We start from the raw sequence: 24,191 nt of genomic DNA on the forward strand, positions 1-24,191 counted from the left end.
TAAAGAATTCCTATTTGAGGCTGCCAACCTCAGAACTAAGTTATTTAGAACGGAAAAAAATTGGCAAAGTCAGACGTACTCAGCCCAAGGAGCCAATATTTTGTGAATATTATGGCAAATGTAGTTGGAGAACCACTACCACAAAATTGTGAACCATAATCATGAGCGAGAAGGCAGGGAGAGGTTATACTATTTGGGCTAAAAGGAAAGATAGGACTTGTGAAGAGAGGACCAGTGAAAGTCAGTGTGGTCTGGGTATTTGGGTGGGGGATGGTAGCAGGAAGCTTGAGCTTCCTTTGCCAAGAGACCCTGGAAGGGCTATCATCAATTGACTTTAGCTCATCTTAGGATTTTCATGTTTTTGAAAATTTTCACAAGAACCTCCACTCCATCTATACTTTCAATGTCTGCTTACCTTTCTTTCTTATACAACTTTGAACACTCTCTCCATTCATTTAAATATATTGTGGAGTGCCAACTACATACCAGGCGCTGTGCTAGGCTCTTATCCCACCTTTATTTGATTGCACATGCCTGCCAAGTCCTGGGCCAATATAACATCTACTCCTATGCCTGGTCAGGTGAGAGATGCAAACTCATCTTCCTCTAGTTTCCTAACCTCCTTCCTTCCGGTCTTCTTCAAGTTGTCTTCATTGAGGCAGTTTCTTTTACCTGTGTTTTTAATCCCAATTGCTCTAGTTTCCTTCTTGGCTTTATTCTTTTATCTTCTTCTTTGTGCTTTCAACCATTCCCTTTCTCCTGGCCCATGCCCTTCAGTCTACACAAGGCCTTCTCAAGTCTCTTCATTCTAAACAATTCATTTTCTTGGGTCTTATATTCTTCAGCTGCCACCCTATCTGTATCTTTCCTATTCTCCAAGTTCTCAAAGGAATGCCTTCCCTCATTTTCATCTCCTTACATTCCGTCTGCTGGAGTTTGGCTTGTGCCTGTACCTGTCTAAGGAAACTCCCTGCTAAGAGTCTGCTTTGTCAGGTCTGAATTCACTTAACCAGTCTTTGCTTTGTTGGACTTCTCTGCCCTATTTGCCATCCTTGATCATCCTCTCCGTAAAGTTTTCTACTTTCTTAAAGCATTTTACTTCCTTATTTTCTTGGTTTTCCTAGAATTTTCTTGCCGCTCATTTTCAGTTTCCTTTCTGTGTTCCTCTGATTGTCTCTCTTTCTACATTTTTTTTTCTGTGTTCCTCTGATTGTCACGCAGGCTGAAGTTGGCATGATCGATCATAGCCTACTGCAGCCTCGACATCCTGGGCTCAAGTGATCCTCCCACCTCAGCCTTCCAAGTACCTAGGATTACAGTCGCACATCACCATTCTCAGCTAATTTTTTTAAAAAGCATTTATATAGAGATGGAGTCTTGCTATATCGTGCAGGCTGGGCTCAAACTCCAGGCCTTAAGCAATTCTCCTGCTTTGGCCTCCCAAAGTGCTGGGATTCCAGGCACGAACCACCATGCTCAGTCTCTACATGTTCCTAAAGAGGAGTTTTGAATATCGAAGAACAGTATTTTCAAATTACAGATTCAAGTTATAAAAACTGATATCCAGGGTTATGTGGCAATGACATAAAAATTTGAATTGTTTTTTTTTTTTTGACACGTGTTCCGTGTTGTTCATCAGTTCACCTGAGTTCCAAATGTCCCAGCCGTTTTATGCTTTGTCTCTGTTTCCGAAAGACCCTGAGTGTGGTCTAGAGTTGGAATGAGCACTGGTCCCTAATGGTTCTGAAATAATTGTAAATTCCTGCAAAAACATTAAGTCTATTAGAGACCAGCTAATTTCATTTTGTCATTTTTCTAGGTAACATATTCTGGTGCAGGTAGTATGTTTTTAAAGCAAGTTTGCAATAAACAATTTCCCCTCAAGGTTAATATAATAGGCAACACCTTTTGTTGCAACAGACGGCAAGAGGTAATGAAAGATTAGCTTACATTATGATTCATTATTTCAAAATGTCAGGATAAAGTGGATCTGCTGCATCTCCCAGAGAGTGCATGTTTTGCTTTTCTAATGTTAATGGATTTACTGTTTTTTTCCCCCCCAGGCCAAATTCAGATAATCGACGCCAGGGTGGCAGAGAGAGATTGGCCAGTACCAATGACAAGGGAAGTATGGCTATGGAATCTGCCAAGGAGACTCGCTACTGTGCAGTGTGCAATGACTATGCTTCAGGCTACCATTATGGAGTCTGGTCCTGTGAGGGCTGCAAGGCCTTCTTCAAGAGAAGTATTCAAGGTAATAGTGTGTTGAAAACGACTTCTATTTTTGATCCTATGAGCAGATCCTAAGAGCCAAAGCGACTGAGGAAGGAAGACATAGAGTCAGCCATTTGTACAAAACACGAATCCCTAGTAGGTCCACTACTATCTTTGGTGGAAACGTGGAGAAGAGACAGGATCTCAGGAGAAGGAGTTGACACATGCCAGGGCAGCTGAGGCTGTGTAATTCTGCTTCCTTCTTTTGGCAAAACTCAAACAGTCTTGAGCAACTCTACAGAGGAATTCCACTAGCTGGATCTCTGAGGAAAAAAGAAATGTCTGTGCCCTGATTGGGGAATGCCAGATGGACATTCATGTTTGGTAGGCAACCTGGCCTGTATGATCTGGTATATGCTGCTAGTTGTCCATGCATAATTATCTCTCTACTCTGGCCTTGTCCAGGCAAATATTCTGTTTTGTTCTAGTTTGGCTTGTTCTCCCCTTCCTCTCTTCCATCTCTTTCTTGTCTCAATGGATGGCAGGATGTTTTGCTATGAGCTGACTCAGTGCCTGGTGTCTTGTAATGGGAGAGATATCATCTTTACCAAACAGTTATTAAGTATCTACCTGTAGCATTTCATTTTCCTGCCTGCCTCCATCCTTTTCTTGTCTATAGTTTACCAATTGTAGCTAATATACTGTCAGCTATACATTATTTCTACTCCAGAAGTGTCTCTATTATTGCATTATAATAGGATACCCTGGGGAAACACTACTCATTTTTACTGCCTAAAATACCTATGCTAAATATCTTTTATCTGACAGGAACAGAGATCTGACAGCAGCTTAGGCTAACCGAATTCATTTTTTTATCTTAAGTGTGGGCCATTTTTATCTCTTCTTATTCTTTACCTTTTCAGCTTAAGTGAAGGTTAGTATATAAACACTAAGAATATTTCTGTTGGGGTTTTCATGTGATTCCTTCTATAAAAACCCAGATTTAAGTAACTTGTTGAAAACCAGAGTCCGCTAAGTTAATAAGCATTGATCAAAGAAATTATTCTCATGGACTTTCTGTGATAGCTCTTTCCTGCCCTGATATGGGATGAAAGCTGGGGGATGGTACATAATATTTATTTTTCCTTCCATTGCCAGTGGGACTCTTTTTTTTTTTTTTTTTTTAAAAAGCTGTTCATATCTTAATCGAGTAGCATGTGAGGTCAGCATGGTCTGTTTTAAAAGCATTTTCTTCAACACATTGCTTTTAACATCTTTTAGAACTCTGCTCTAAGACACATGAACTTTTTTGTTGGTATTTTTATAAAATTAATGATATTCTCAATAGTAATCTTTGTCTGTGTGTGTATATATACATAAATTCTAAATGTAAGTTAATATATTTATTACTATTTTTCTAAACATAAATAAATAAATATATATATGCACACAGTCTATTTACTTCTATTAGATGATGCTATTTTAATTCAGAAAAAATGACATTTATATTTTGATTTAGGTTAGTATAAGCCCTTAGAGGTCTTTTGACAACGCTCTTAATTTGTGGTTTCACTGTTTATTTGATTTTATATAATCTAAACTATCATTGTTTTTACCAAGCATTTAATTTGGCAGTGAAAGAGCATCTGACAGAGGTATGGTTAGTAGATAGGTCTAACTGCACAATTGGATGGATTGATCTGAGACTGTTTCCTCATCAGTAAAAATGATTTGAAGCAGTGGTGGGCAAAGTTTTTCTGTACAGAGCCAGATAATAACTATTTTAGGCTTTACAAGGGCCATACAGTCTCTGTTGCAGCTACTTAACTGGATTATAGCCTGTAAGGGAACCTGTAAACACATGGAAGTGATTATGTGCTAATAAAACTTTATTTATCAAAATAGGTAACAGACCAGCCCTGGCCCATGGCTGGTCCCTGATTTTAATGTTTATTTTTCTGATCTAAATACCTTTATTTATGGAAGAGAATAGGGGATTTTTAAATCTAAAGTTTTGATTATTCACGTTTTACTGAGAACTTACTCTACACCTGATTAGATGTTCTGAGAGAAATAATAAAAAAAGTGTAAGACATAATCCATAATCCCACAAAATTTAGAATTTATTTAGGAAATTTATTTGGGGAAGTAAATGTACTTGTTCTCATGATGCAATCAGAAAGTACGTCAGTATTGATAAAGTCCTACCTGTATGACAAAGATAAGGAAAACAATAGAGGGATGTAAGAAATGAAAATATCAGTTATAAATTAAAATTATTAAGATTGAAAGTGGAAATGATCTTCCTCCGAGAAACAATGGCAATACTCTCACAATTTTTTTGCATTGTTTTTATTCAGCATATATTTATAAAAATCAATGAATATAATGTGAGATATTTCATTGGTATGGCATTATCTCAAGTTCAAATATTTTGAAAAATTTCTGCTTACTCTTTCATAGTTAAAAACAAATATCTCGGCTGGCTTAGTGGCTCAGGCTTGTAATCCCAGCACTTTGTGAGGCTGCGGTGAGCAGATCACAAGGTCAGGAGATCAAGACCATCCTGGCCAATGTGGTGAAATCCCATCTCTACTAAAAATACAAAAATTAGCTAGGCGTGGTGGTGCACACCTGTAGTCCCAGCTACTTGGGAGGTTGAGGCAGGATAATTGCTTGAACCTGGGAGGCGGAGGTTGCAGTGAGCCAAGATCGCACCACTGCACTCCAGTCTGGTGACAGAGTGAGACTCCGTCTCAAAAAACAAACAAAACAAAAACAACAATAACAAACTCTTATCTCCGTCTTGTATACACAGACCAGCTAGTAGAATTTTACTGAAACTTTAGCATGTAAAAATGCAATTCCCACTTGGTTTCAGAAACTTCTTATGTCATAGTGTGAAGTCATTTATCTTAGGTTTTTAAAATGGAATGAATGTTGAGTCCAAAGTTCTGGAAGAAGTCTAAACAGAAGGCAGACTTATTAACTTTTAGATATAGGGAGGAAATTTAAAACCATTCAGTTCTTCATTCATTCATTTATTCATTGACTAGCATTACTAGCAAAGCCCTGTGCAAGACACTGGAAATGCAATGATAGAAAAACCTGGGCCTACCCTCATAAAACTAGTGAGGTAAAGGGGGATACAGACTAATGAACCAGCAATTAGATGATGGTGCGGAGATAGAGGTGAAGGCAGCATCTTATAGGATCCAAACTCCACTCAGTCCTGGTGGTTGTTGAGTCTGGCTCTCAGAGGTTTCCTGATTAAATCTGGAGGGTGAGTCAAGGGAGCATGGTGAAGAAGGAGGGAATGCATGTTCAGCCATGTGAATGAGTCCATAAGTGAAGACCAGGAAGAAAGGCAGAGCCTGGGGAATTCTTTGCATAAAAATTAACATAATTAATGTACTGTTAAACAAAGACATTTCTGGGCCATGGATTTAATTCTAGACTGTGTAAAAACCAAGTAATTGATTTCCTTTATACTTTAAAAGCATTTCCATGTATTTGATTTGTTTGTGTGTATAAAAGGGAAATACCAGAGCGAGTTTAAGGGTTTCTAGTTCTGCTTTCTCATCATAGTCTTGATAACTTGGATCTAAAAAGTTTTTGCTGAAGTTGTCTGTGACTCTTTATAAATCACACTGCCCCTCAAACACATTTAAGGATGGTGAAGGGTCTGACACGTAGGTGGGAAGTTCTGAAGATGCCGCAGCTCTCCCTGTTTTCCTTGTTACTTAAGAAGAGAGCTAGAAATGAGTGTACATCAGATTATTCTCGTGTTCTAAGTGTTTTGGTTGAAGAGGTAAAGTGTTTGGCTTGAAAGCATACAAATTTTCATCCACTACTTAGTGTACAAACTTGATTACTTAAGAGATTGAGTAATGGCCTCCAGTGAAACGCATTCTTTTTAAAAAGCAAAGTGAAGGATGCTATTTAAGTCAGAAGCGGCGAAATTGGATATTTTATGAATTTATTAATCATTGCAGGCAGAGAAGTAGTGTTCCTTAAGATGTGCTTTAGACAGAGTCTCTGGGATGAGTTATATAAGCAGATATGGTTGTAGCTTCAGCAGCCAGATACTACCTTTGAGTATTATTTCAAGGAAAAAGGACTCCACTGAGCTCACTGCTTCTCTTTCATTATTATTTCAGAAGGTTGTGTGGCACAGAGGGGGCTCAGGCCTACCTACATACCACTAGCTATGTTGCCATTTTATATTATTTTTATAAGGTGCCAACAGAAGCTGCTCATCGGATCAGACAGACGTGGCCCAGGCGGGTGTTGACTTACAGGTGATCTTTGGCCAGTAAGACATGGTATCAGGGTAGAGTCTGGTTATGGGTCAGTGCAGCGGGGACCTTAAGTCCTACAAGTATAACTGAGAGCCTGATCCACCAGGCCTTAGAAAGCTTCAGGGTGAGACAGTCCAGCACCCTGGATAGCTCCTTTAACAGCTGCGGCCGGTAAGCAGGCACTTATTTGCTAAAGAACTCGCCCATTTGGCTGGCTTCATCTGCTTTGTAGAGCTCTGTTAAAAGAGATCTTAGTTCTTTTGGGCTTGGGGACTCACTCTTGTTCACTCAAAGTAGATTAGTTCTTACATTTATTTTCACATTTGTGTCTGGTCACCTTCTGGCTTGATGTGTGCCCCTATGTCTGGAAAAGGTTAGAGAACGGGGTAGAAGTGGAGGCTGCCCTTCCATCACGTAGCTGTTTTATCTTTTCAGAGATACAGTTGGGATCCTAACCCTTTGGCCTCTGTATTTCCACACTTGCTCTTCTACAATTCAGTTTCCATACAACATCAGGGGAGATATTTTAGATATATTAATCCGATCCTATGGTCTGGAGTTTACAGCTCTTAGTGTAAATCTTACTCTCAAGAGAAAAATTTTCCTTCTGCAGCTGGAAACATTTGACACATTCTCACTCTTGTTCCTTCTCCCCTACTCACTGTATTCCAGGCACACTGGCTTTTTTTTTCTTTGCTTGGAATACCCAGATCTTTACTTGGCTGGTTTCTTGTCATTCAGACTCTGCCCAAAGTCACTTTCTCAGAGAGGCCTTCTCCAATTACCCTTCCACGAGTAATACTACTCTTACTTCTCTTTACGGCTCTCAAAATCTTTTGAAGTTTTTCTATTTATTCATTTGTTTGATTATTGTCTGTCTGCATTAGGTACCACACAAACTTGGATGTAAACTCAGTGACAACTGATTTCTGGTCAGAATTGTTTATTGCTATAGTTCCAGTGCTTTTAGTCATTTTGGGCACATCCCTGCTAAATAGTAGAATATGGCAAAGGGTCAAAATCATGATAGATGGCCAGGCGTGTTGGCTCATGCCTGTAATCCCAACACTTTGGGAGGCCGAGCTGGGTGGATTACGAGGTCAGGAATTCAAGAGCAGCCTGACCAACATGGTGAAACCCTGTCTCTACTAAAACTACAAAAACTAGACAGGTGTGATGGCGTGCGCCTGTAATCCCAGCCACTCAGGAGGCTGAGGCAGGAGAATTGCTTGAACCCGGGAGGCAGAGGTTACAGTGAGCCGAGATTCCGCTACTGCACTCCAGCCTGGGCGACAGAGTGAGACTTGACTTCATCTCAAAAGTAGTAGTAGTAATAATAATAATAATAATAATAATAATAATAGATAAAAACTGCTAGAGACTCTCAGAGAAGGAAGAAATGTCAGTGGGTTAGGCTGGTAAGAGAAGTGTTAATGCAAGTGGTACATCTGATATAAGCATGCAAATAAATAGTAGTTTGGAAGAGAATTCCAGAAATGTGAAATAGTATTGAGAAATTGAGTAAGCCAGCCTTGAGAGAACACATGGCTTGTTGTCCTCTCCTTCTGTTTCGCTCTTCAGCCCTCTAAAGTGGGCATTTTCCAGGTTCCTGTCTTCAATCAAGCTGAGATCCTTCTTTTTCCACCTTCATCCTTCTTTTTCCACCTTGTTTCCTAGGGAATCATATATATATATATATATATATATATATATATATATATACACACACACACACACACACACACACACACACACACACACACACACATATATATATGTGTCTGATACAGGCTGAATTGTGTCTCCCAGAAAGATATGTGGAAGTCCTAACCCTCAGTGCCTCAGAATGTGACCCTATTTGGAAATAACATCATTGCAGGTGTAATTAATTAAGATGAAGTTATACTGTGGTGTAACCTAGAGTATATTTCCAGTATATACTTCAGTATATGGGCCCTTAATCTAATGTGACTGATATCCTTAGAATAATAAGAAAATTTGGACACAGACACAGAGAAGAGAATGTCATATGATGACAGAGAGAGAGAGATAGGAGAGAGAGGAGGGAGAGAGAGAGAGAGAAGAGAGAGAGAGCGGGAGGGAGAGAGAGAGAGGAGAGAGAAGAGAAACACTAAAGATTGCTTGTGCCTAGGAAACTAATATAATAACATAATATTTGGGGCCTAAAGTGTTAGAGCTGCACTAATATCTCCCAAACCTTGCTCCTGACTCCTGCCCCAGCCTGATTTCTCAGTGACTCCCCTGTGTTTCCCTCTGCCACCAGCCCCTCCTTCTGCTTGCTGTATGTGTCAGTTCCCTCGCCACTCCCTCCGGCATCCATACTTCAAACCAGGGAGTTAGTTATTTCCATCGTTTCTTATTGCAGCCTCTGCCTCTGACATTTCCAGAGCTCTTGCATAGCTCTGTTGAGTCTATCTCTTAAATGCATTTTCATCCACTTACCATTGCTGAGTTAGCTGCGTTACCTTTCACCAGGATGCTTGCAATAATTTATTGTTTCCATTTGCCTTCTCCTTCATCTAAGCCGTTTGTTTATTTCTTTTTTCTTCTTGCGAGACATTCTGCACATTGCCACTCTATTAGTGGTCATAAAGCAAATCACTGATCATGTCAATACTCGGTACAAGATCGTTTAATGACCTCCATAGCCCGTGGAATGATCCTTAAACAAGCATTCAAGGACTGCCACAATCTTGTTCTAGCCTATTTTTCTAGTCATTTTAAAGTCACTGTTTCTACTTCTGAAATAGGCACTCCAGACACACTGAATTACTTGTTCTTCTACAAATATGATGATTCCATTTCTTTGCTGGGAATTTCTTTCCAGATTTACCTGTGAAAATTCTTCTAATCCTAATCAAAAGCAACTGCTGTTAAACCTCTGAAGATAATGCAGAAGTTCTCTCTCTCCTGGGACCTCAGTATTACTTTATTCCATCATATTGCATATATTTGATTGTCCATGTTCGGTCCCATACTGACTCTAAACTCCTTAAAGGTAAGGGCCCAATATTCTCAGAGTCACTCAATAAATAAATAAAAGACTAAATGGAAATTAGGATCAGTTTGTGTGCTTTAGCAACATGAAAACATTATACTTTTTCAACGTGGGAGAGGAATGATGAAAGAGTCTTTAATGCAGATTAATCTGGCAGAGACATATAGAAGGGACCAGAGAAGGGAGGGAATCAAAGCATGAAGACCAATTTGGCTGATATTCAACTAGTTTAGATGTACTAAAAATCTGGACTTTTTGGTATTTGTGAAATGGAAAAGGGAATAGAATAAAGGATATTATAATGAAAGGGTATACATTGCTTGAAGATGATTAAATATGGGTTATCCAGGAGAGAAAGGAGTTAAAGAGGTTCAGACATAGACTGAATGAACTGAGAAATGAATGACTTGGACACAAAGAGGAAGACCAGTCATCGGGGAGTAGGATAAGTTCAATTCTAGACATGCTGCGTTTGAGACGATAGCTGGATGTCCAGATGGAATTATCCAGCAGCCACAGAAACAGAATCAGCTCTCTGCAGATATTCCAGGGTTGGGGATTTGAATTAATTTCCTCAATTAATTTTAAAGAAACTTGATGAAAAGAATGGTCTGAATACTTCTTGAAGGTTGCACATTATTAATAATGGAGAAGTAACTAAAACCTTCCTCTTGATTTTCATAATAATATAAGCATTCCCTGAATCTTACCAAACCTTGTAGGAAACACTCTTATTATAAAAAGTGTATGTGCAAGGCCCTTTCTAAACAGGAAAATCATAAGTTAGTCCTACAGTGCCAAATGCTGCTCTCTGGGAGCCTACAATTTAGAAAGAACATGCTGCTACCAGCACATTAAGCTGTACAAATAGTAAACCGCAGAAACAAATATAAGCATTTTTATGATGTCCAAACAAGAACCAAGTGGGTGTTTTTTTTTTTTTTTTTTTTTTGTTGTTTTTTTTTTTTTTTTTTTTTTTTGCAGATTATTTATACTGTGGGAGTTCATAGCCTCCTTTTCTGACCCAGAGCTTGCTTAATCCTTCCCTTATTTCTACTTACATTTTTTACTCTCCATCATGTGTTAACATACATATTGTGCAACAGAAATGACTATGGAGGCTGAGGGCAGCATAGTACACACTATGTGTACACATATGAACTCTCATGTAATTTTCAAGTGAAAGCCTTTGCAATGAAACTTTTTAAAAGAAAGGCATGGCTGGGCACGGTGGCTCACGCCTGTAATCCCGGCACTTTGGGAGGCCGAGGCAGGCAGATCACGAGGTCAAGAGACTGAGACCATCCTGGCCAACATGATGAAACCCTGTCTCTACTAAAAATACAAAAATTAGCTAGGCGTGGTGGTGCACACCTGTAGTCCCAGCTACTCAGGAGGCGGAGGCAGGAGAATCGCTTGAACCTGGGAGGTGGAGGTTGTAGTGAGCCGAGATTGCACCAGTGCACTCCAGCCTGGCAACAGAGTGAGACTTGTCTCAAAAAAAAAAAAAAAAAAAAAAAAAAAAGAGAGAGAGAGAGAGCGAGAAGGAAGGAAGGAAGGAAAGAAAGAAAGAAAGGCATTAACTCCAGGTATTGGTAAATTTGCTTGGTGTTTGGCTCCTATTTCTCATCAGAGAAATAGAAGGACACACCATGAAAGTCAAGGCCTGAAAACCTCATTCCATGTAAGAATGACATCCCCATTACCAGTGTTAAGTGCTTGTTAGTGGTTAATGTGATGCTGCGAAACTTAGATGTGTTTGTGCACACGTGCACGCATGCATTTGAAGAAGAGCTCAGAAGAGTTAAATCATGGCCTTTCAACCTGTGAAATGACGGTAGTTCTTCTTTTTTCCTTTCCCTTTGGCCAAAGTAATCTTTATCTTGGAGATAATTAAGACAAAAATGCCTCTGACAAATAAAATCAGTATAGAACCCCTATTTCTTGGCAGCTTTTGTGGACACAGCTGAAGCTTTCAGAGGTCTTGAAAAACCATGGCAACAAATGCCTTTGAAGGGTAAGCAAAGGTTCCAAATGTTTTTAATCGCTGGTGTTTTTTATGCTACCACTTCAAGCATTCTTCTTCATTTTTTGTTCATCTGATTGAAATTAAATTTCCAATTTCCCTACTAAGTGGTTCTGTCCTGGTCATGCCATTGACTATTTCCATTAAAGTAGTAGAGTTTGTGCCCACATATGGTTGTTAAGCTCATCAACAGTTCCATTAGAAAGCTTCGTTTATCAGTGGCAATAATTTCCCATAAAAATTATAGATAGGTTTTAATGGGCACATTTTCAAAAGGCATCAACTAGTCCTCAAAATTATGTGCTGACACTGTTCTTACAATGGTGGTTCATGGCCTAATTCTACCAAACTTCTCTCTTCTCCATAGAGAACTGCTGTCAGTAGCTTTATATCCTTTTAAAGAGAATGACCTGTATCTCTGATACTCATTGAGAGGAATGAGTATTTTAGATATAGGTTGCTAATGATAAGCTATATACTATACTATTTCAGAACTATATAGGTTATCTTGTAACCTGCTTGCCTGGCTCTTTGGCTGAAAGATAACAACATGTAAGGAAAATCTATTTCATAAATCTGTCATTTGCTTTGTAAAACTTGTTCTGGGTACTCTGTTAATTTTCCACTCATGTGTGGGTTAGAGAGCAGATTTGATTTTTTTTTTTTTTAAGTGAAAGATATGCCTTACTTGAGAAAAGAATATAGTGGGGAAAGCACTCCTATTATTTTCCTCATGTTTCCATTTTCCTTTAGCAGAAATAAAAAGACATTTCAGTTTTTCAGTTGCTAAGAAATGAAGGAACAAAAGAAAAAACAGCTTAATTATTAAATTACAATTTATTTCTGTAATAAGCACTTGTTCTCTCTGTTTTCCTTGAGAAAGAGTATGTGGATTTTCAATTTTATCCAAATAAGCATCATCTATCTCTGATTAGTGTGGCAGTTTCAAAATCATGTATTAGGAAGTACAGAGTGAATGAGTAGAGAATTTCTAAATTATCAGCCAATGGTGGGTGGCTAGATTATGTTTATAAATAAGAAGTTTTGTATTAAGTGCAATGATTGAAAAGAATGGCTGCATCACTTTAGGGCATTTCATTAAGTGCTGTGCACAATATTTTTCCTTATACATCATAAAAGATAAATTATAGTTCATAAAATAGTATAAATTCCTAATTATTTTATGCGTTTGACACCTCAGAGTTACTAATAAGGGATTTCATTTTAAAATGATATTTATTTATTGATTTAGAGGCGCAGTCTTGCTCTGTTGCCCAGGTTGGAGTGCAGTGGTGTGATCTTGGTTCATTGCAATCCCTGCCTCCCAGGTTCAAGCGCTTCTCCTGCCTCAGCCTCCAGAGTAGCTGGGACCACAGACATGGGCCACCACACCCGACCAATTTTTGTATTTTTAGTGGGGATGAGGTTTCACTGTGTTGGCCACACTAGTCTTGCACTCCTGACTTCAAATGGTCCTCCCGCCTCGACCTCCCAAAGTGCTGGGATTACAGGCATGAGCCACTGTGCCTGGCTTGTTTTAAAATAATTTAAAAGTATATTTTGCCACCACCATTAACCAGTTAAGCCATGATGGTATACTATAATCACCATGGAGACAGTTTTTCTCTTTATTTTATTTTGTTTGTTTTCTGATTGCTAGCATGCTGATTACTCTTCCTATTCTACAAGTGCCTGCAGGCCAGCTCCATTTTTGCCCTCTTCACTTCATTTTTCATTTCTCCCCGTTTCACTCTTCAGAGCATATTTGTACTCTGTACATATCTAGAGACCTCCCTTTGAAGTTTGTCACATTCTCTTCCCTAGAGAGGGTTAACTTGTTGAGCTCAGAGACTTACATTTAAAATAAAATGTAGCAGATATGTGTTGAATGACTATTTTATTTTAGCTCTAGGAGAAATGCCAAGATATATCATCCATAGACCCTGAAATCCAACTAAGGGTTCTGCTCATACACAAGGTGAAAGGTTGTGATAATGCACATTAAACCACAGAAGAGTTAAATTCACTACAAGTGATGCCTCAAGGCAGCATAATGGGACAAAGGGGTATTTCAGAAAAAAAAATGGAGTGAGTTCAGAGGCAAGAGAAGACAGAATGCTCTAGGTTAAGCGCAAAGACTTTAGGGAGGAGGTGGTTTAAACAGATACCTTTCCACAGAACCATGAAGAGGGTTCTACTTAACTGTAAGTGGCCTGTGATTTGTCGTTAGTCATTGTGTGCCCAGTTCTGCATGTGTAATAACTGTGTATTTTTATGGCAAATCGCAATTACTTTTGCAGCAACCTAATAGAATAGTGTGGGTTTAAAAAAACTATTTGTAATATATTCAAACATATTTCTTATATGTATCTGTTTCATCATCATTAGCAGTAAATCTGTTTTGTATCCAGAGATTGAATAATATTTTGCTTCTAGGATGTGGGTAATGTACTATTTTAACTTACTTCTGAAGTTTGACATGGGAGTGATATTAATAAAATCTAAAGATGCTCCTAAGGAGCAGCAATAGATAATGTAGCTATTATAGAGGTAAGTGTATTTGATTTTTTAATTATGATATGAAGGAAGACAACTAGTCCCAAGCTACGATTTATTTAGGTAGGCTTAGCTTATATGCCATAATTTTTATGTTTCCAACTTCCTTGATTTTCTTCCTCTGGCTTTACTTCTATGAGATATTTATGAAAGGATGTTTTTAAAAATGCTTAGAGACTTTTGCTTCTAAGAGTTGACATAAACTTTTCCACAACATGAACAGTTAGTAGATAATAAACTTAGATACACTCTTGAATTTTTAAAATTGTGGCAGTAAAACTGATCTCAGAAAAGGAAGAAAATTCTTTGGCCAGCTTTTATCAATTATATACAGCATGTTTGAAAGATTTCAGTTCCTCTCTTCTTTCTCCCTATATAATATTCTTAAGGTTGGTACTATTGATGCACTTGCTGTAAACACATGAGATAATAGCACAATATGAATCTAGGTCCCAGCAATGGGCTTCTTTCACTCTGCCACCTGTTCTGACTACATTTCTCCTGACTTTCTGTAAATCCCGGGGAGGAGCTGGAAGAGTAAGGTGTGTGCTAGCATAACTTTGGGGATGAAGTACCCTTCTATTTTTCTGATTTTGTTCCCATATCTCCTTACTGAACATGTAAGGGCATCAGTGTCAGACTTCCTGATTGAAGATATATTTGGCCCTACTCTGAAGGGCTCTGAGTAACATTTATCACTTATAAAGTGCTTTTTTGGTGGCTACTTTGTTTCTGAATATAAGGCAGGATAAAAGTTTGATTCAAGAGTTTCTTGTAAACACTTTGTGTGTGTGTGTGTTCACATATAGCTGCACACGTACATAAGTCTGTACATAAGTACAGTCCACTGCCCATGTTTGTGGGTTCGATACCCATGGATTCAACCGAATGCGAATCAAAAATATTTGAAAAAAATGGATGGTAGTGTCTGTACTGAACATATACAGAGTTTTTCCTTGTCGTTATTCCCTAAGCAATAGAACAACTATTTACATAGAATTGACATTGTATTAGGTATTATTAGCAACCTAGACATGTTTTAAACTATATGGGAGGATGTGCATAGGTTATATGTGAATGTTATGCCATTTTATATAAGTGGCATCTATGGATTTTGGTATCTGGGGAGTCTCGGAACAAATCCCCCACAGATCCTGAGGGGCCATTGTATATATATTCATACACACACACACACACACACACACACACACACACACACCCCAATGTGTATGTACTTTTTTTCTTTTTTTTAATTTGAGACCAAGTCTCACTCTGTCGCCCAGGCTGGAGTGCAGTGGCGCAAACTTGGCTCAGCATCATGTCCGCCTCTGGGTTCAAGTGATTCTCCTGCTTCAGCCTCCCAAGTAGCTGGGATTACAGGCGCCTGCCACCATGCCTGGCTAATTTTTGTAGTTTTAGTAGAGGCAGGGTTTCACCGTGTTGGCCAGGCTAGTCTCGAACTCCTGATCTCAAGTGATCTGCCCACCTGGGTCTCCCAAACTGCTGGGATTACAGATGTAAGCCACCACACCCAGTTACAATGTGTATAGACTTTTGAAATATGTATTACAAAATATTAGCAGTGACTATCTCTGAATGATAGGATTATGGATAAATTTTGTTCTTTTTGCATATCTATATTTTTATTTTTCCATAGTAAACATCTTTTACCTATGTAATAAAAACTTTATTTTAAAAATCCATGCTGAAATTGATTAATCGTATACTAACATTTGTTTTACTCTTCCCTCAGTACAGAAAGATTATTCTGTATTTACCAAATCTTTACACTTTATTTGCAAATTATTTTTACTGTCTGTTTATAAGAGATCAAATCTGCACTGAAGTTCAGCTTTCATTCATTACCCATGAGCCCAAGTGAAATTGTGTCAGGTGGACATTAGGTAGCTGAGGCGAGTACAATATTATTCCTCTAGGTTGTTGAGAAATCATAGCAGAGGAAAGCCTGTGTTGATAATAGAGCACCACCAGGAACCTAGGTGTTTACAGCTGCTGGCCTCACCGGCAAGGGTAAAATGTTTCAGTCATGCAGCCAGTGATTATTAACCCTAGCTATATATTCCAGAGAGGAAGAGCTAGCCTTCTTGGGTTGTGATCGATCATTGATTGCAGTTGCACATATATTGGCCATCAGGTCTACACACATATGAAGACCATGCTACACACATAGACTAGATCCACTGACTCATCAGCCTGGAAACAGTGCCTGCCCCTCATTTTCATTGTTTCAGTGTGTCCTGACCCACTACCTTGCCTCTGGATCCTTTCCTGTTTTTTTTGTGTGAATTAAAATAGTACTTTCCATTGCTTCATTTTTTTTTTTCCCTAAGGAGTTTAGCTTTGTTTAATTAGAAACAAGACCACAATCATTACTGGTCTGGTGCAATCTTGTTTAGGACTCCTCTTTTGCTTAAAACTATAACTGGATTAGGGATCACTGTGATTTAGAGTGTGCAGTATGAAGTTATTTAAATACTTGATAGTATAGTTGAAATGAAAAGTGTAGAAATTAAAGACTGAATCATATGCTAAGAAATAACAGAGGAGGCCGATTTACTTCTGTAAGATTTAGTAGAGGCTGTTCCCTTCTTTATAAGTGGCATTGTTTCAGTTACCAGTTAAGTGGGGTGAACTGTTATAAAAAGGCTATGGGTAAGGTTACAGTAGTATTCTTCTAAGAAAAACTACAGGAGTAGTCACTGTGCAGCTATCTGCTTTGTACCTGCCACTATGGCAGTAGATATGGAAGGGTCAGAAAAACAGGCCTTCGTGTTCTTTAACTTTTCCTTTTTCCTTTCTTTCACCTATTTTTTTCAACTTTCATGTCTTATATGCAAGACAGCATGCCTATTCTTTACCTTCAATGTATTTTTGAATTTTTAATCCAGAATGTATTTTGTCACCATTTGTAAAATGTAGCTGATAAAAATGGTTATTACATGAGAGCTTGCTTTACAAATTACAGATCACATTTTTATACAAATTATTATATCACTATACAAAAATAGTTATGATTTGTCTGTTTAGTCTTAGAAAAATTATTTTATGTATTAGTTAGGGCTTTTAGTTTTGAGTGAGCAACATCCAATTCAAACTAGCTTTGGGTAGAGGTGGGGGTAAAAGAAAAGGAGTGGATTTCAGTGAAAGGTTTACTTGGGTGTGTTGGCTAATTGCAAACATGGTGGGGTGCAACCAGACCTCAGTGATCACAGACCCAGGGACTCAGACCCTGTGAGGACCTTAGCCTTACCGCCATTCTTCTCCATGTGTCAGCTTCGCGTTCTCTGTCTGCAGATATGCGTTTTCCCTGAGGTGGGAAGCAGAGTTGACAACAGCTGCCAGGATTTACTTCCTGTGACATTCTTCCAGTTAGCAAATATTAGGGAAGGACTCTGCTTGGCCCAGCTTTGGGACACACCTCTGGACCAGTGAGTTGTTCTCAGGAGGCAGTAACATGTGCAGAGGTGATCCCTGGGGCTCGCCCTGTGAAATCATTGTGAGCCAATCACTACCTCCCTCCCCAACATTGATGTCTACTATGTTTCATGTCTCTGAACTTCCGTTTCCTCATTTGTGAATGGCACCCTGGTTCCTACCTTGCTGGATTGATGTAGTGATTAGAGTTCATGCCTAACCTACAGTAGGTGCTCTATAAAGAGTCATTGGCATCATTACCTCCTGTTGGCTCTATCCCATTCCCTGTAGATATCTTTCTGCTCTGAGACTAAGCAGAGAGAATAATTTCACATTTAATTATCGTGCTTCTAAATCCACTCTTACCTCTTCTTTTTTACTTTTTATTCTTTTAATTATTTAAAAAAATAAAATTGTATATATTTAAGGCATACAAGATGTTTTGATATACGTAGTGAAATGATTACTGCAATCAAGCTAATTAACCTACCAATCTCCTCACATACTTATCATTTTGGGGGGCATGGAGTGAGAGCACCTGAAATCTCTCTCAGCGAATTTCCAGTGTGGAATACAGTATTGTTAAACATAGTCATCATGTTGTACATTGGATTTCTAGACTTGTTCGTGCTACATAACTGCAAGTCTGTACCCTTTGACCAATATCTCTCCATTTTCTCCACTATGCCATGCCTGAAATTGTGTGATAGAGATATATAGTGTGTGTGATATATATATAGTGTGATATATACACATATAAATTGTGTGATATATATGTATGTATATCTACACACACATACACACATGTACATATGTATATACATGCACACATACACAAGGGGGTATTATTCAGCTTTGAAAAAGGAGATCTTGCCGTTTGCAACAACATGGATGAACCTGGATGACATTACATTAAGTGAAACAAGCTGGACACAAAATAAACATGTCCCTTACTTCTTAGACACAAATTTCTTTCTCATAGCCAGCACCTGTTAATAGGGCCATGTGTTTTGCATGATTTGCAATTGACTGTATAAATGTAGCATAGCCGGTTATATGCTGTGTTACCATTTCTGCTATAAAATCGAAAGAAGAGATCAGAACATTTAAAAACTTCCCTGTGGATTTCTACCTCTTACCTAAGCTTTGTTCTTTTTTTGTTTTTAAACCTTATGAACACCAAGCTTTAGATAGCAGAGGTCCTGTATCCTTGGGCTCAAATATACAGTTTCTGAGCTATAGGGAGATTTAGAAAATTCCTTGAATGAATTTTCTATATTATCTTTGATTACCACATTGCCTGTTTTTGTGTTTTTCACTGGCCTTCCCTGACTTAAAATATACTTTAAAAAATAACAAATGTGGTGTTTAATTTGCACAATATGGAATTAAAGATAAACAACTTTAAGTTAAATTTGGTTGGATGTATCAATTATTAAAATATCGTTTCTCTTATGGCTGTGTAAGTCTGCATCGTCCGTTCAGCCTGCCATGTCTCTTTCCATGAGAACAGTCCCAAGGACTGGAACCCTGCTTCCAAACAAGCCGAGCATTTTGTAGTAAATTTTAAAAAGCTAAATTTCATAATAACCTTTATAATTGCTACTTCAAAATGGAGTTTGGAATGGCACCAAATTATTAATCAGTAGAAGGAGAATAGATTGCAAAAAGGTAATTATATCAAATTGAACACTTCTTGAAATATATTCTGTTAAATAAAATAGAGTTCCTCTTCCCTGTTCTCATTTGTAAGCAATGAGGACAATTCAGGTAACATGAATCGTGAATCAGAGTACTTTTCTGTTCTGCAGATTGGCTTAATTGTTTTGGGCTCACTTCAAACTGTAGATGAGCATTGTCCTTTAACTTCCTGGGCAGCAGAGGCAACCACGTTCACGGTAAAGCCCAGAAGTGAGTTGTTCATCTGGGTTAGAGTCTCAGGAAGAGGCCTATTATGACTTTCCCACATTCCTGGACAGTTTAGACTGTAATTCCTGGTTGTTTAAAAAGGTGTTTGAATGTATTTTGTCCAGAGGCTTGAGTAAATGACTGTTATTCTTACTTTTTTTTTTTTTTTTTTTTTTGCCTGCTTTTTCCAGCATTAGAATAGTTTTCAGCCCTGACAATTAGCCTTATGCTGACTGGAGTGGATTTTTTGCATAAGACCAACTGTTTTGCATGATTTACAATGGACTGCATAAATGTAGCCTAACAAGTTATATGATGTGAAGAAAATTACTTAAGGGTAAAAATGGATTTTTTACTGAGAAAATGATGTTATTATAAACTGGTTTGAGAGTATTGTGGTTTAGATGCTGTCCTTACGAATTTGAGCTCTGTTGGTTTGGAGATTTAGTATGTAATAATAATGGTTAATGTCTAATGAATACTTGCCCTGCTCCGGACTCTATGGTACGTGTCCTGGATGCATCATCTTATTTAATCCTCCATAAAATTTGAGGAAGTCAGCATTGTAATTAATCTCACTTTTCAGATGAGGAAACCAAGTTGTGTAAGAAACAAAACCAGTGTTGAATCTGACTAATCGGACTGCAAAGCCTGACTCTTAACTATTGTGTTCTGTTGCCTTCCCCAAGGGAAAGGAGTGCTTCCAGAAAGGCCATTAGAAGTGAGGAGTGTCACCTCATCATAGTTGGCTCCTCATCCCACCAAGTTAACAGGCATCAGATGGGGGCCACAGAGTTGGCCGCGGTTAGTTCTGATTGCCAAGGGGAAACGGGGCTGTTACCGTGCAATGGATAGATGCTAGGATGCTCCTGTATGTCTCCTTATATCCTACCAGGTGTAGGATGAAGGTTAAGGATGACTCCATCCTCTATTTGGAGAGGAGACTAAGGCCCTGTAGGAATAAAGGTTTGGGTGAGCTAAAAGCCAAGGGCAATTGGCCCAGCTTGGGGAGGAGAGTCATAAATACATTTGTGACTGATCAGACCACAAACAGAGACTGCAGTGTTCATCTGCAGTTTGGGTACATGCTGCTTGTTCTTTGCTGGGGTGTATGAAGACTGAAAACACAGCTCACACTTAGCCTTTTTCCTATTCTGTGTGAAAGAACTGTGGTAACTTTCTCTTGCTTAACAAGGTTCTAGTGGTGAAGTTCATTGCTTAGTCTGTGAATTGTAGGGGAATAACCACAGGATGGGATGGTAGCAGAACGAGGAAATAAAAGAAGGTTGTAGATGCCGGGCTGGTGTTGGCTTGAAATTTTTTAAGTATACAGTTCTTCTTTATGGATTATTAACAAAAACAGCAAATGAATACACAAGGTTAAATGTTAAGCAGTACAACATTGTACTTGATGAAAGGTTAAAGTCTTTCTCTGGTCTCATTCAAAAGTCTACAGTCCCTTTCTCAATAGGTAAACACTATTAAGAATTTCTTCTGAAAATTACATATGTACACACACACGCACACACACACCCCACACATAGATATTTTGTTAATATACACTGCCTTATGCACTACACATTATTCTGTGCCTAGCTTTTCTCATCGAATGATGTGTATTAGAGATCTTCACATATAAGTACATATTGGTCTCATTCATTTTTAATGGCTGTATGTAAGTCCATAGTATGGAGTAATAATACCTTTTATTGGTGCAAAGTTTTGCAGTTGACAGAGGGTTTGCATATGTTGTTTCATTGGGTTGTATAGCAGTCATCAATGGACTTATCAGGAATCCCATGGAGCTTGGGAATCCAACAACTAACATTCCCTAAACAGGCCCATATTCCTGCAACTTGGTGCAGCCACCACAACATTTAGGTAAACTCTTTGAAAGCAGTAAAAAGATCACCAATCTGGAACATCAAGAAGCCAGACCACAAGGAGACATAGACCTCAGGAGAGTGAGAAAAGAGAATAATTGAAGTTTAGAACTGAATGGTCACTAACGAACAACAGATACATCTCTTTCCTTTCACCAGTGAGGACCTGGGTGTGCCCTGCAGGCCTTAAGTAGCATGTTTAGGACGCACAGCTGGATCGTTTTCTTTCCTGAGGCTAGCTCTGGAGAGGGGAGAAAACGGAGATGCTAGATTTACTGGGCTCTCTTTTCTCATCAGCTAGAGTGGGATGTGGATGGAATGCAGCTTGAGAAGCCAAACACCCTTGAGAAATGAGAACTCTGCTTTCTGATGTGGGATGCGTCCCATCTGAGATAACTCTCCTGCCAGTGCAGTATGACCACTGCGACTCGAGCTGTCTGGGTGCCCAGGTGGTATAGACCTTAAAACTACTCTTGTTTTTGTTTACTGAACATCTAATATTTACTCAGTTCTTTGTCTGAGTGCAAGGCCAAAACAGCAAATAACGAAGAAGCTGTGCCCAACCAGAAGAACTATAAAGTGCGCCAGATTTTCCATGCTAGTTTGGGTTAAATTTACCATGCAAGTATATATAGAGCATTTCTTCTTATGCATAGATTGTATTTGTTCATCAAACAAACCTGTAAAGGTTTTATTCATTCATTTATTTTGGTTTGTTAGGAGAAATTGTTATTTAAGCTAAGAAAGTAGACTAGTAGTTATTTCTTTTTTTTTTTTTTTTTTTATACTTTAAGTTCTGGGATACATGTGCAGAACGTGCAGGTTTGTTACATAGGTATACACGTGCCATGGTGGTTTGCTGCACCCATCAACCTGTCATCTAAATTAGGTATTTCTGCTAACGCTATCCCTCCCCAGTCCCCCACCCCCTGACAGGCCCCAGTGTGTGATGTTCCCCTCCCTGTGGCCATGTGTTCTCATTGTTCAGCTCCTACTTATGTGTGAGAACATGCAGTGTTTGGTTTTCTGTTCCTGTGTTAGTTTGCTGAGAATGATGGTTTCCAGCTTCATCCATGTCCCTATAAAGAACATGATTACATCCTTTTTTATGGTTGCATAGTATTCCATCATGTATATGAGCCACATTTTCTTTATCCAGTCTATCTTTGATGGGCATTTGGGTTGGTTCCAAGTCTTTGCTATTGTGAGTAGTGCTGCAATAAACATACATGTGCATGTGTCTTTAGAGTAGAATGATTTATAATCCTTTGGGTATATACCCAGTAATGGGATTGCTGGGTCAAATACTACAAGGCTACAGTAACCAAAAAGCATGATACTGGTACTAAAACAGATATATAGACCATTGGAACAGAACAGAGGGCTCAGAAATAACGCCAAACATCTACAACACTCTGATCTTTGACAAACATGACAAAACAAGCAATAGGAAAGGATTCCCTATTTAATAAAGGGTGTTGGGAAAACTGACTAGCCATATGCAGAAAACTGAAACTGGACCCCTTCCTTACACCTTGTAACAAAATTAACTCAAGATGGATTAAAGACTTAAACGTAAGACCTAAAACCATAAAAACCCTAGAAGAAAACCTAGGCAATACAATTCAAAACATAGGCATGGGCAAAGACTTCATGACTAAAACACCAAAAGCAACGACAACAAAAGCTATAATTGACAAATGGGATCGAATTAAACTAAAGAACTTCTGCACAGCAAAAGAAACTGTCATCAGAGTGAACAGGCAACCTATAGAATGGGAGAAAATTTTTGCAATCTATCCATCTAACAAAGGGTTAATATCCAGAATGTAGAAGGAACTTAAACAAATTTACATGAAAAAAAAGAAAAAAAAAACAAAGAACCCCATCAAAAAGTGGGTGAAGGATATGAACAGACAGTTCTCAAAAGAAGACATTTATGCTGCCAACAACCTAAATATGCTGCCAACAAACATATGTAAAAAAGCTCATCATCACTAGTCAAGAGAAATGCAAATCAAAACCACAATGACATACTATCTCACACCAGTTAGAATGGCGATCATTAAAAAGTCAGGAAACAACAGATGCTGGAGAGGATGTGGAGAAATAGGAGCGCTTTTATACTGTTGGTGGGAGTGTAAATTAGTTCAACCACTGTGGAAGACAGTGTGGCGATTCCTCAAGGACCTATGACTAGTAGTTATTTCTAGGTCTGACAGGCTATCTTTTAGTTTGTTTTCTTATTTCTGAAGTGGACTTAAACCAATTTTAAAAACAGGGACGATTGAACTTGTGTGTTAATCGTGCGCTAGAGGAACCCTTTGACATTGATTCAGAAGCACCCAAATGTTCATTCATTACTCCTTTTTTATTTTTGCATTTTTTAAAATTTATTTTTCAACTTTCATTTTAAAAATCAGTGGTACATATGCAGGTATGTTACAAAGGTATATTGAGTGATGCTGAGGTTTGGAATGTGGATGAATCTGTCACCCAGGTAATGAGCATAGTACCTAATAGACAGCTTTTTGTTTTTTGTTTTTTTTCTTTGAGTTGGAGTCTCGCTGTGTCACCCAGGCTGGAGTGCAGTGGTGTGATCTCGGCTCAATGCAACCTCCGCCTCCCGGATTCCAGCGATTCTCCTACCTCAGCCTCCCAAGTAGCTGGGACTACAGGCGCATACCACCATTCCTCTCTAATTTTTGTAGTTTTAGTAGAGACAGAGTTTCACCATATTGGCCAAGCTGGTCTCGAACTCCTGACCTCAGATGATCTGCTCACCTCCGCCTCCCAAATTGGTGGGATTACAGGTGTGAGCCACCGTGCCTGGCCCCCAATAATAGTTT

At 38.6% G+C, this 24,191-nt stretch overlaps 1 protein-coding gene across 16 annotated transcripts in view; it reads left to right on the top strand.

Moving 5' to 3' along the window:
- LOC105489041 (estrogen receptor 1) overlaps window positions 1-24,191 on the top strand; it is a 432,743-nt gene that overhangs the window by 181,374 nt on the left and 227,178 nt on the right. For 9 of the 16 annotated variants that reach the window (XM_011753634.3, XM_011753633.3, XM_011753622.3 and 6 more), the window contains one exon: window positions 2,064-2,260. In XM_011753634.3, coding sequence (XP_011751936.1) covers window positions 2,064-2,260 — 197 coding nt within the window. The remainder of the gene's footprint in view (window positions 1-2,063; window positions 2,261-24,191) is intronic. The other 7 variants (XM_071095960.1, XM_011753630.3, XM_071095961.1 and 4 more) reach the window with 1 other exon arrangement.

This window comes from Macaca nemestrina, chromosome 5 (assembly GCF_043159975.1).
Source record: "Macaca nemestrina isolate mMacNem1 chromosome 5, mMacNem.hap1, whole genome shotgun sequence".
Classification (NCBI taxonomy): Eukaryota; Metazoa; Chordata; class Mammalia; order Primates; family Cercopithecidae; genus Macaca; species Macaca nemestrina.